The following is a 13,473-nucleotide window of genomic DNA, read 5'->3' on the forward strand; positions in this document are numbered from 1 at the left end:
GATGTACTCTGTGGCCTGATGCAAGGTGAAAAGCTTGGCTGTAAATACGGAGGAGTGTGTCGGAAGCCGATATCAAAAGACACGGGTGCTAATGATGAAGGCACATCTGACTCCACAGTCAGTCCGAGAGCCATCAATGTATACATGGGTACTATCGCTAAGTTCCATGCTAAGGTCATGAAACTGAAGGCGATAGACCGAGGTTGGAGTAGTATCTTTAGGAAGTGAATGAAGGCCAAGGTTAACAAAGGGTGCTTCACGAAGCCAAGGTGGTGAAGGGTTCACACCCACTGGAAAAGGTGGTGCATGAAGTTAAGCCGCCGTAGCAAGTGGCGAAAGCGGACTCCAGGAGGTAACAGAGAAGAGGGACGAGCCCCATACTGACTATCTAAGGAATCATCAAAGAAGGAGGCATAGGAGAGGTGGTCATGCATGGCAGACAAACGGCATTCATATCTGCTGAGGAGAAAGCCACTGTGGTAGTTCAGCAGCTCAACTGGGCTGGTGTAAAAGGCACCCATGGCCAAATGGATGTCATGATGTTGGATAGTGTTGAGACAGCGTAAAAGAGATGGGCGTGCAGATGCATAAACAATGCACCCAGGTCGAGTTTAGAACGGACAAGGGACCAGTACAAATGGAGGAGGGTGGATCGGTTGGCACCCCAAGAAGTACCATTGAGGACACAGAGGACATTGAGGGATGGCGTACAGCAGGCTGCCAGGTGAGAGACGTGGGAGGACCAAGAGAGTTTCCTATCGAGCATGAGCCCCAGTAATTTCACAGTGTCAACGAATGGAAGGGCAACAGCCCCAAGGTATAGAGATGGTGGGAGAAACCATTTGCGCCACCAGAAATTAATACAGAAGGTTTTGTCAGTGGAAAAGCGAAAGCCATTGGCGATGCTGCAGGAGTAAAAACGATCAAGGCAGCGCTGAAGACGCCGCTCAGTGAGACATGTCCGTGGAGAACTGCAATAAATGGCAAAATCATCGACAAATATGGAGCCAGAAACGCCCGGTGGGAGACAGGCCATTATAGGGTTAACGGCGACAGCAAAGAGGATGACACTCAGGACGGAACCCTGAGGCACACCATTTTCCTGAATAAAGGTGTTCGACAAGGCAGAACCCACACGCACTCTTTTAAGACTGCCCGAAGAAAACAGGGCACGTGCCCACGGAAGCCCCACGTGTAAAGAGTACGAAGGATACCTGTTTTCCAGCAAGTGTCATAAGCCTTCTCCAAATCGCAAAACACGGCCACAGTCTGGGATTTCCGCAGGAAACCATTCATGACATGGGTGGAGATGGTCAACTGCAGAACGCCGCACTTGAAATCCACTTTGTGCATTTGTGAGTAAATGGCGAGACTCGAGCCACCACACCAGCCGGGCATGAAACATATGTTCCATCACCTTGCAAACGCAGCTGGTAAGAGAGATGGGGCGGTAGCTAGAAGGAAGGTTTTTTTCCTTACTGGACTTAGGTATGGGTATGACGGTGGCTTCACGCAAGCATCCAGGAAATGTGCCCTCAGTCCAGATGCAGCTGTATGTGTTAAGCAGAAAGTGTTTGCCTGCATGAGAGAGGAGCTACAGCATCCGGATGTGGATAGCATCTGTCCTTGCGATGGAGGACTGGGATGAACTGAGAGCATGATCTAGCTCCCTCATAGTGATGATGGCATTGTAGCACTCACGATTCGGAGAAGAGAAGGGAATCGCCCGAGCCTCCTTCACTCCTTTTTGATGGATGAAACCAGGGTGGTGGGGGGAAGAGCTCGAAACTTCCGCAAAATGGCTGCCCAAGGTGTTGGAGATAGCAACAGGATCCACAATGACATCGGCACCTACTGTCAGGCCAGAAATGGGGGAATGGATCTTGGTTCCAGAGAGCCATTGGACGTTGGCCCACACGACAGAGGAAGGTGTGGAACTGTTAAAAGAACTAGTGAATAAAATCAAACTAGCTCTTTTGCTATGCCAAAGAACTCAACGACACTTTGCACGCATCTGTTGATAATGAATGCAGTTTTCCAGCTTAGGATGGTGGTTAAAAACGTGCAGAGCACGTCTCCATGCACAAATTGCGTCGTGGCATGCTTCAGTCAACCAAGGGGTAGGGACTGGGACACAACGTGGTAAAGAGGAAGTGTGAGGAATGGAATGTTCTGCAGCAGTAAGGATATCTTTGGTGAGATAATCCACCTGGTCGTAACAGCTGAGGAAATCTTGTTCTACGACGGTCGCCAGGGAGGTGTAAAGCTGCCAGTCAGCCTCAGTAAGCTGCCGTTTGGGCATGCATGTGGATGGGGTAGGAGTCAGCAGACGGAGAGCACACGGAAATGGTCGCTCAAGTAGGCGTCAGAAAGAACGGACCACTCCAGGCGATGGGCAAGCTGGGCAGTGAAAAAGGATAGGTCTAAATGGGAATAGGTGTGCGAGGAGTCAGAAACGAATGTGGGTGCTCCAGTGTTAAGGCAGAAGAGGTTGAGTTGGTCAAGAATGTCAGCCAAGAGGGCACCTCTCTGGCAGGCCCTGGGAGAACCCCAAAGGGGATAATGCGCATTAAAGTCACCAAGTAGCAAAAACGGTGAAGGTAGCTGCCCAATAAGCTGGAAGAAGTCAGCCCTCGTGACATCGAAGGACGGAAATACATAAATGGTACAGAGGGAGAAAGTCAGGTGAGGGAGGAAAAGGCGAACAGCAACAGAGCAACAGCTTGAAGATGGGTAGTCAGGGAGATGGGTTGACTATGAAGGTCATCACATATGAGCAGCGTAACATCCCCATGAGATGGGATACAGACCTCAGGGTGAAGGTCAAAACGAATTGGTAAGCAATGTGAAAGCTCAAAGCGGTCTTGAGGGTGCAGTTTCGTTTCCTGAAGGCAGATTCCAAGTGGATGTTGCAATGCTAGAAGCAGCCATAAATCCTCGTGGGACTGAAGGCCGCAAACGTTCCATTGGAGGACAGTCATGAGGAGGAAGAGATATATGGGTGTCAACTCGGTGGCGGCCAAGGGATAGCTGGTGGAGAGTCGCTACTAAGGGCACAGAATCAGGAGGATCCTGCTCCATGGGGTCCACAGAAGCATCAGCGTGCTTGTGTGGTTGGTCTGCGGAGTCCAACGTTGAAAAACGGTTGGTGGTGCGCACCAGTGAGACAGAGGCCGGCTGGGCTAAGTGACCACATGGTGACACCATCATGCAGGATCTTCGAGTTGGTGAACGAAAAGACCATATGTCTTTAGCAGGCTTCTTCAAGCCCTTCTGGTTAGAGGAAGACTTGGGTGTTGTTTGGCTGAAGAAAGTCTTCACTGCAGGAGTACTCCTTCTGTCCTTTCCTGCCTGTCGGTTGTGTAGTGGGTAGCTTTGCCCCTTTCGACGAGAGTTTGACAGTTTGCTGCACAGCAGGAGGGGGACGGGGAGGGGGGGGGGCGGCGATGCTACCTTGACACCGTGTGACTTCACAACCTGAGAGCCAAATTTGAGGCCGCATGTCTGCGTGACCATTTCCTTCATGGACCGAGGGGTCACAAGAACTGAACTATAGGTGCCAGACTGGAGAACACAGCCAGTAACTTGCAAGTTACTGGGTAAGGCACTTTTTCCTTCACCTGAATCTCTTGAACAACCTGCTCATCTAGACACATGGGACAATCCCGGGAGAAGGCGGCATGGCCGCCATTGAAGTTGATACAGCGGGGAGGAGGAGGCGGACATTCGCCCTCGTGTGCATCCCTGCCACAGGTTACGCATGTGGCTGGGTGTCGACAAGATGTTTTAGTGTGATTGAACTGATAACACTGGTAGCAGCGCTTCGTATTCAGAATGTACAGCCGGACTGTGATGATTTCGTAGCCTGCTTTAATATTTGACGGCAGCACCACCCTATCAAAGGTGAAAAATAGTGCGGGTGGGCACCAAGGAAGAATCGACCTTTTTCATTACATGATGGGCAGCAATGGCACCCTGATCAGAGAGGTAAGATTGTATTTCAGCCTCAGTTAGACCGTCAAGTAGCCTGGTGTAAATTGCACCATGGGAAGAATTCAAAGTTCTATGTGCCTTGGCACGAACAGGGTAGCCATGGAGAAGTGAGGCAGCAAGTAGTTGCTGTGCTTGAGAGTCAGAAGCCGTCTCCAAAAGCAAAGTGCCATTCTGTAAACGAGAGCAAGATTTCACAGGGCCAGCAATGGCATCAACACCTATCTGAATAATAAATGGATTGACCATGGCGAAGGATTGACCATCTTCAGTACGTGATACCACAAGGAATCGTGGAGCAGCGGGAAGGGTCTTCAAATGACTAGCCTCATTACATTTACGTTTCGTCGACGTCGATGGAGAGGATGATTGACTCATCACTAGGAAATCCTCCACGATTGCCAACGTCTCCGATGGCCCGCTCCTTCCAACTGGGGGCCCCCTTCACAAGGGGGTGCACCCGCCTTAGGTGATTGTTCGTACCTCAGGTCACACCTCCTGAACCCCTGACAGGGTGGGCAATCTGGGAAGGTTACTGCTTAGGCAATCACCCCTCCCTGGGCCTGGCCTGTACCAGGGGGTACGTCCGAACCCTACCTGTCGATCCAGGGTTGGGAATTACGCGTTACCCAGTCACCTTTTAAGTGTCAGACGTGTGGACCGGCCTTAAGGAGCGCACAAGGAGGAAGAAGAAAAAAGAGGATCCTCAAACGCCTTAGTGGAGGAACGAGAGGAGAAGGGAAACAAAGAAAGGAAAAAGGAGTCAAAAACAAAGTTGAGACTGTTCGCAGATCAGCGACAGAATGCAGAACATTCCCAACAATACCCCAGACATGTTCCCCAAGGGAGGGGAAAAAGAATAGTAAGAGGATAGACAGAATCTACTATGTAGGAATCAACATGGATTCCGGAAACAGCGATCGTGTGAGACCCAACTCGCCTTATTTGTTCATGAGACCCAGAAAATATTAGATACAGGCTCCCAGGTAGATGCTATTTTTCTTGACTTCCGGAAGGCGTTCGATACAGTTCCGCACTGTCGCCTGATAAGCAAAGTAAGAGCCTACGGAATATCAGACCAGCTGTGTGGCTGGATTGAGGAGTTTTTGGCAAACAGAACACAGCATGTTGTTATCAATGGAGAGACGTCTACAGACGTTAAAGTAACCTCTGGCGTGCCACAGGGGAGTGTTATGGGACCATTGCTTTTCACAATATATATAAATGACTTAGTAGATAGTGTCGGAAGTTCCATGCGGCTTTTCGCGGATGATGCTGTAGTATACAGAGAAGTTGCTGCATTAGAAAATTGTAGCGAAATACAGGAAGATCTGCAGCGGATAGGCACTTGGTGCAGGGAGTGGCAACTGACCCTTAACATAGACAAATGTAATGTATTGCGAATACATAGAAAGAAGGATCCTTTATTGTATGATTATATGATAGCGGAACAAACACTGGTAGCAGTTACTTCTGTAAAATATCTGGGAGTATGCGTACGGAACGATTTGAAGTGGAATGATCATATAAAACTAATTGTTGGTAAGGCGGGTACCAGGTTGAGATTCATTGGGAGAGTGCTTAGAAAATGTAGTCCATCAACAAAGGAGGTGGCTTACAAAACACTCGTTCGACCTATACTTGAGTATTGCTCATCAGTGTGGGATCCGTACCAGGTCGGGTTGACGGAGGAGATAGAGAAGATCCAAAGAAGAGCGGCGCGTTTCGTCACTGGGTTATTTGGTAACCGTGATAGCGTTACGGAGATGTTTAATAAACTCAAGTGGCAGACTCTGCAAGAGAGGCGCTCTGCATCGCGGTGTAGCTTGCTCGCCAGGTTTCGAGAGGATGCGTTTCTGGATGAGGTATCGAATATATTGCTTCCCCCTACTTATACTTCCCGAGGAGATCACGAATGTAAAATTAGAGAGATTAGAGCGCGCACGGAGGCTTTCAGACAGTCGTTCTTCCCGCGAACCATACGCGACTGGAACAGGAAAGGGAGGTAATGACAGTGGCACGTAAGGTGCCCTCCGCCATACACCGTTGGGTGGCTTGCGGAGTATCAATGTAGATGTAGATAGATGTAGACATACGGCACGGAAGGGAAGAAGTGCTGCAAAGGCTGGGGCCCCGTGGTAGCCAAGCACGAACCTGCCAAAGAGTGGTGAGCCCCCTGGGGGATATTACAGAGTTCTAGGTAGTCCTGACAGAGAGCATTATGTTGCAGCTAAGTGAGTTCAAACGTGGGCAAATTGTTGGTGGTTCTTGTATGGTGGGTGCTTCCATAACCAATGTAGCCCAGGGGTATGGTGTTTCACGAGGCACTGTATTGAAGATTTATACCACTTGCAGGGAAAATGGCAAAACATCATCCACTAAGTCACAATGCAGACGAGATTGTTTTGTAGAGTGATATTGACAAATGGTCATTGAAGAAGACTGTGATGAAAAGTAAGAGGACAACAGCTGTAAAAGCCATTGCAGAAATTAATGCCACATTCATGAATTCTGTCAGCACCAAAACAACACAAAGGAAGCTCCTGAAGTAGGGAACTACAGGGCGATCTGGAATTCCAAAGCCATACGTCAGTAATGCAGATGACCAAAATGTAAGACATAGTGCCAAAGCCAGTAAAACCTGTACTGTGGAGCAATAGAAGAAAGTAATTTGGGTGGATGGGCCTTGTTTCACATTGTTTTCAACTTTTGGAGTAGCTTATGTCTAGCATAAGCCATTCCAAACGTACAATGGACTGCTTGCTGCCTATAGTGAAACGCAATGGGGGTACTTTGACGATTTGGTCAGCTATATTGTGGTATTCCATGGGCTCCATGGTTACTCTACAAGGTTGCATTACTGACAAGGACTATATGACCGTTTTTCCTGATTAGGTCCATCAGATGGTACAATGTTTGATCTACAATGGTGATATAGTGTTCCAAGACGACAGGGTTCCTCTTCACAAAGGCTGCATCGTCCAGGACTGGTTCTGTGAGACTAAGGATGAGCTGTAGCGTCTCCCCTTAACCACCAAAGTCATTATATTTCAGTATGATTGAGCCTTTCCGGTCTACTTTGGAGAGACCGGTGTGCGATCGCTATCCATCTCCATCATTGTCACCTAACGTGCCAGTATCTTGCAAGAAGAATGTTACAACATTCCATTGAAAACCATACAGAACTTGCATTTATCCTTTATGAGATGACTGGAAACTGTTTTAAATGCCAATGGTTTTGCAACACCGTAGTAGGGATGGAAATGTGCTGTGTTTGTGGTGTTTCCATCCTGTTGTCCACGCCATGCGCATACCACATTCTTGGATGTGGCACAACTTTAATACATAGCACATTTTAATTGAAGCTAGAAGAGTACACTAGAAAAATTAACAATCACAGGAACTACGTTAAATAATAATGAACTGTTTCTTCTTGGCCGTTTAGCACTGTAGTAGGATTAAGGAATTTACTTATGTTACAGATGACCACCTGAATAACCTTCTTCTGCAGGTGCACCACTGCGAGAATTGCAAAACAGTGTCAGTGAGCTGGAAGGTACCGACAGGGATGTGGACCATGTCGACTCCAGTGCAATGGCCATCGGCCCTAAGTTTGCAGGTTGAAGATCCATGGCATGGACAGCGCAAACGAGGTGGTCCCACAGATTTTCGATTGGGTTTAAATCTGGGGCGCTCTTTGAACTGTGCACATATATGCAAGCTATGTGGCATGTTGTTTTATCCTCCTGATAGATGCCATGATGAAAGGAAAAACAAACTGCACGTAGGATTGGACACGGTCTCCAAGGATTGATGCTTATTTGTCTTGATCGATTGTGCCTTCCAGAACGACGAGACCACCAAGGGGATGTGTCGATAATATTCCTCAGACCATAACGCTCCATCCTTTGGCCTGGACTCTTCCGAAGATTGTAGCAGAGTGTTTGGCTTAAGACACTTCGTCTATCATCTCAAAATTCCAACTGTCGTCAATCAGTGAACGTCCAGTTGCAGTATTGGCGTGAAAATTACAGCCTTCATCGTTGCACGAACCAAGCACCTGCAGTGGACATCGATACGCAGGGACATTCGCTGAACGGTCATTGAGGAGACACTGTTACTAACCTCTTGATTCGTCTGGATGGTCAGTTGCTCAACAGTTGCACGTCTATTCACCTGTACACGTCTATGCAGCCAGTGTTCACCCTTGTCATCTAGGGCTCAGGGTGCACTACAGTTGCCTCAGAGTTGCCTTTGGATAGCGCCATTCTGCCATCCTCGGTATACTTTAAACACGACAGCACGCAGTTTACCAACTTAGCCATTTTGAAATGCCTCCACCCTTGTACGTTAGATAAGTCCTCAGTTTCTGAATTATGAAGATGACTGCATTGCTTTCCTTGGTCCCCTCCCACGACACATCCCCCCACTGCTACTGCTGTCACCTGGTTGTTGCACATCGATCAGTTTACCAACTTAGCCATTTTGAAATGCCTCAACCCTTGGACGTTAGATAAGTCCTCAGTTTCTGAATTACGATGATGACTGCATTGCTTTCCTCGGTCCCCTCCCCATCACATCCCCCCCACTGCTACTGCTGTCACCTGACATATGGGAATGGTTGTTGCACGTTGTGGTGAGCGTACTGTAAGACCTTCAGTACACACACCATCAGATTATTTGACTTGTCGCTCTAACGAAGTAGGCGAGAGTCAGCAATACGTCTCGTGGTCTTATCGTGGCGTGTTTATCTTCTGCCGTTAGGTTAGACGATAGAAATGCCACTTGCACGCTTAGAGTAGCAGATTGACGGTGACCAACTTTAAACAGAACTTTATAAATTTTCACACACATTTATTAAAATTATAACAAGCATAAAAATTACTTAACTTGGTTCTGGAGGCTATTTACAATTGACAATCTGAAGTTCCTTTGGTATTGGTACGTTAATATTATTCTCACATATATCTCTGATCCTTGACAAATGTGTCTATACATTTATCTTCCTGGCTATGTACAGGAATATGGTAATCTTATTAGGCGCAGACTGAAACTTGACTATAGACTGGTACAGACAAATGCAGACTGACTAATCGGAGGTCTGAACACTCGTTATAATACCTCGTGCGTTCATGTATCACTGCGTGAGTGTGATCAGCGAGGAGAAAAGGTTCTACGTTAGCAGCATTGGCTGCGTTACATATTAATACGTGGATCAGCGGAAGCAGAATTCAGTCCGTCTCTATGGTAGCGCCATCTGGTACTGCGGAGACAGATGAGTGCTGCGCCTGCGCTGTTGTGCTTAGGCCGGTATTACACTATCAAATTTCTTTGTCAAAAATCTTTGTCCAGTATCTTTGTCAAAGATATTTGATGGTGTAATAGGGAACTTTGTCAAATGTCATCCAATATTTGATCAAATCTAGGGCCTCGCTGTAGATTTGATCAAAGAAGTCGCTTGTATTCTGTTCACTGCAATGTGACATGTTACCACATGGAGCACTAGTATCGCTGCATTCTGTCGTCTGTAGTGTTTTTATAAACATTGCGGGTAAATACAATTGGTGTGTGCTGACAACTACAAAATTAATAGAGAAGTATGAAGCTGATGAGGTGCTTTACAACGTGAGGCGCACTGAATACAAAAATAGATTATGAAGATTGGAGACCAGACCAGACCAGACCTGACCTGACCTAACCTAACCCAACCCTCTACTGTAGCAAGGAATCTGAGTGTTACAGTGAGCCCGTCTTCTAGATGTAGCAGTTCTTAAGTGAATATTGTGCTTTGTGATATGAGGATACACTTCATTGAGCACATACAGAAATGTATGCTCATCCATTCTTAAGTAATTGATGTACGACTTGACGTCCTCCACTATAAGCTCACGTAACAAGTTTTGGTGAATGCTTTTATCGTGCAATCGTAAAACCCATGGCTTCACCCAGGTATGTTTCCTTTTTTTCCCCCGCTTCTCTTCCGCATATGCACACAGTGCAATTGTAGTATATGCAACTGCTGCGGTTAATACCAAGTTGTGGTCAGCCATCTTGAACTTTGACGAAAAATATGATAGTGTAATACCCCTTCTAGCGCTACGTCAAAGATCTTTGTCAAATATATTTGACGGAATATTTGATCACATCTTTGACAAAGAAATTTGATAGTGTAATACCGGCCTTAGCGGGGCGCGCTCTAGTGGGAAAGTTGTGTACGCGCTGACTACGCGGAACTATGTGCACAACACACGTTGACGCCGAACATAGGCGGTGGTCACAAGGTGACTGGGCCGCGTACAGTATGCGCACTTACCCTGCCAGCAGTGACTTCCGAGATGGAGAGGGAGTAGGCCTCCGAGGTGTCCGTGTGGAAGGAGCGCGTCTGCCCGTCGCTGACGGTGAGCGTGACGAAGAGGGAGCGTCGCTCGCCGGCGGACCGCTGCTTGGCGCTGGTGCGCGCCTTGCGCTCCACCTTCCTGTGGAAGATGCGTCCCGCCTCCTGCAGCAGCTGGCGCACTCCGGGCTGCAGGTCGCGGCCCGCCGCCTCCACGGACACGCTGTACGGGTTGAGCGCCAGCAGGCGGCCCGGCGTCCTCTGCAGGCCGCCGCGCGGCCGCGGCCACAGCGTCGCCCAGGGGTCGCACGCCAGCCGGCACGCGCCCAGCGACTGCGCCTCGCCCTCACCGGCGGCCACCTTCTCGCATCGGCTCTCGCGGCACTCCCACGTCCACACCGGCCTGCAACATTTGTTTCTGCGCTCAGCCGGCATACAGTTAGCCACTGTTGTAGTCAGCCATCCTGTATAGTAAGATATCTCCCGTATTTGAGAGTTAAAAACATTTTTTCATATCGAAATTCTGTCTTCGACTCTCTCTTTACAGACAACCTTTTAGGTAGAACAACCACAGCTAGGAGTAATCATCTTGGGTATCAATAAAGCACTTTAGCTGTATTTACCCCCCCACCCCTTTTTTATCACCACCAGTTTCATGGCACTAAAAGCTATATATTCAGGTGAAGATCTGCGTAACAGTAAATCAAGAAACCGGGTTGTTTTGGAAATCAGCCTTATGCAAACACAATTAGTTTATTTTTAGTGTGCGGAAATTTATGAAGAACTGAGTGAAAGCAACGCACTAAGTACACTACTGGCCATAAAAATTGCTACACCAAGAAGAAATGCAGATGATAAACGGGTATTCATTGGACAAATATATTATACTAGAACTGACTTGTGATTACATTTTCACGCAGTTTGGGTGCATAGATCCTGAGAAATCAGTACCCGGAACAACCACCCCTGGCCGTAATAACGGCCTTGATACGCCTGGGCATTGAGTCAAACAGAGCTTGGATGGCGTGTACTGGTACAGCGCCCGTGCAGTTTCAACACGGTGCCACAGTTCATCAAGAGTAGTGACTGGCGTATTGTGACGAGCCAGTTGCTCGGCCACTATTGGCCAGACGTTTTCAATTGATGAGAAATCTGGAGAATGTGCTGGCCAGGGAAGCAGTCGAACATTTTCTGTATCCAGAAAGGCCCGTACAGGACCAGCAACATGCAGTCGTGCGTTATCCTACTAAAATGTAGGCTTTCACAGGGATCGAATCAAGGGTAGAGCCACGGGTCGTAACACATCTGAAATTTAACGTCCACTGTTCAAAGTGCCGTCAATGCGAACAAGAGGTGACCGAGACGTGTAACCAGTGGCACCCCATACCATTACGCCGGGTGATACGCCAGTATGGTGATGACGAATACACGCTTCCAACATGCGTTCACCGTGATGTCGCCAAACACGAATGCTGTAAACAGAACCTGAATTCATCCGAAAAAATGACGTTTTGCCATTCGTGCACCCAGGTTCGTCGTTGAGAACACCATCGGAGGCGCTCCTGTCTGTGATGCAGCCTCAAGGGTAGCGGCAGCCATGGTCTCCGAGCTGATAGTGCATGCTGCTGCAAACGTCGTCGAACTGTTCGTGCAGATGGTTGTTGTCTTACAAACGTCCCCATCTGTTGAGTCAGGAATCGAGATGTGGCTGCACGATCCGTTACAGTCATGCGGATGAGATGTCTCTCATCTCGACTGCTAGTGATAGGAGGCCGTTGGGATCCAGCACGGCGTTCCGTATTACCCTCCTGAACCCACTGATTCCATATTCTGCTAATAGTCATTGGACTTCGACCAACGCGAGCAGCAATGTCGCGATACGATAAACCGCAATCGCGATAGGCTACAATCCGACCTTTATCAAAGTCGGAAACGTGATGGTACGCATTTCTCCTCCTTACACGAGGCATCACAACAATGTTTCACGAGGCAACGCCGGTCAACTGCTGTTTGTGTATGAGAAATCGGTTGGAAACTTTCCTCCACCCCACTGGCGCCAACCTTGTGTGAATGCTCTGAAAAGCTAATCATTTGCATATCACAGCATCTTCTTCCTGTCGGTTTAAGTTCGCGTCTGTAGCACGTCATTTTCGTGGTGTAGCAAATTTTAACGGCCAGTAGTGTAGTAGCTGATAGAGACTCCAACCAACGACACGAAACAGGACGGAAAATATGACATGCTGTCAAAAAACGCCGAAAACGAGCACTAGAATCGATGTGTAATAATACCGTTCAATTAGCGATGTAATTTTAAGAAAATAAAAATTTAACCCACAGAAGATGACATTGGTGTTGAAACATGTCTGGGGAAATATAAAAATAAACTTATTGTGTTTGCATAAGGCAGATTTTCAAAACAACCCAGTTTTTAAATCGCAAACACGGAAGAACGCTAAGAGGATCTTTAAACCTATGTAAAATGAATAAACCAAGAAGGAATAACACTAAGACATCCACTCAAGTTTCTTTCTAAAATTATTCTACGACTTTTTAAAAAATTTTTAAATCCGTTAAATCTTTTACGTGAGAATATTAAAATATTTGTCTTCGCATAACTAAAACATTAGAGCTAAAAAGTTCTGAACTTTCTACTTAACGATCGTTGTTTGTCAGAACAAAACATCGCTACAAGACTGTATGTCATTGAATAAAACAGCCGGATGGATGGATTCCCATCGAATACGGTGATCACATCAGAGTGCTCCAGTAGTAAGGTAAAAATAAATGTAAAGCAATTAATACCTAATTTGCCGCTATCACGGAAAACCAGGAAGTTGTTGCAACAAACTCGAGAGATGTCGTACCTGGACCAACGACATCAAGTAAATTGCTACTGACGGTAAAGCACAACCTGGAAACCGGATTTACCGCTTCTCCGGTCCACACGCAGTCGCGAGCAGGGGATCTCGGCCGCGTGCTGTCCCATACTGACGGCAAGAAAGCAAACCGCTTGCCTATGGACGGCTCGCGCATGCGCTGATGATGCACGGCCTCAACTGAATGATCGGACGTCTTTGGCAAACACACGGATGGTGAATGAGAACAAGGAATATTGATATAACAATATTCTTTGTTCTCATACGCGAGCC

General features: G+C 47.5%; 1 protein-coding gene across 3 annotated transcripts in view; it reads right to left on the reverse strand.

Annotated features, from left to right (window-relative positions):
- LOC124605379 (chitooligosaccharidolytic beta-N-acetylglucosaminidase) overlaps positions 1-13,473 on the reverse strand; it is a 223,903-nt gene that overhangs the window by 27,396 nt on the left and 183,034 nt on the right. For all 3 annotated transcript variants that reach the window (XM_047137017.1, XM_047137016.1, XM_047137015.1), the window contains exon 3: positions 10,304-10,727. In XM_047137017.1, coding sequence (XP_046992973.1) covers positions 10,304-10,727 — 424 coding nt within the window. The remainder of the gene's footprint in view (positions 1-10,303; positions 10,728-13,473) is intronic.

This window comes from Schistocerca americana, chromosome 3 (assembly GCF_021461395.2).
Source record: "Schistocerca americana isolate TAMUIC-IGC-003095 chromosome 3, iqSchAmer2.1, whole genome shotgun sequence".
NCBI lineage: Eukaryota > Metazoa > Arthropoda > Insecta > Orthoptera > Acrididae > Schistocerca > Schistocerca americana.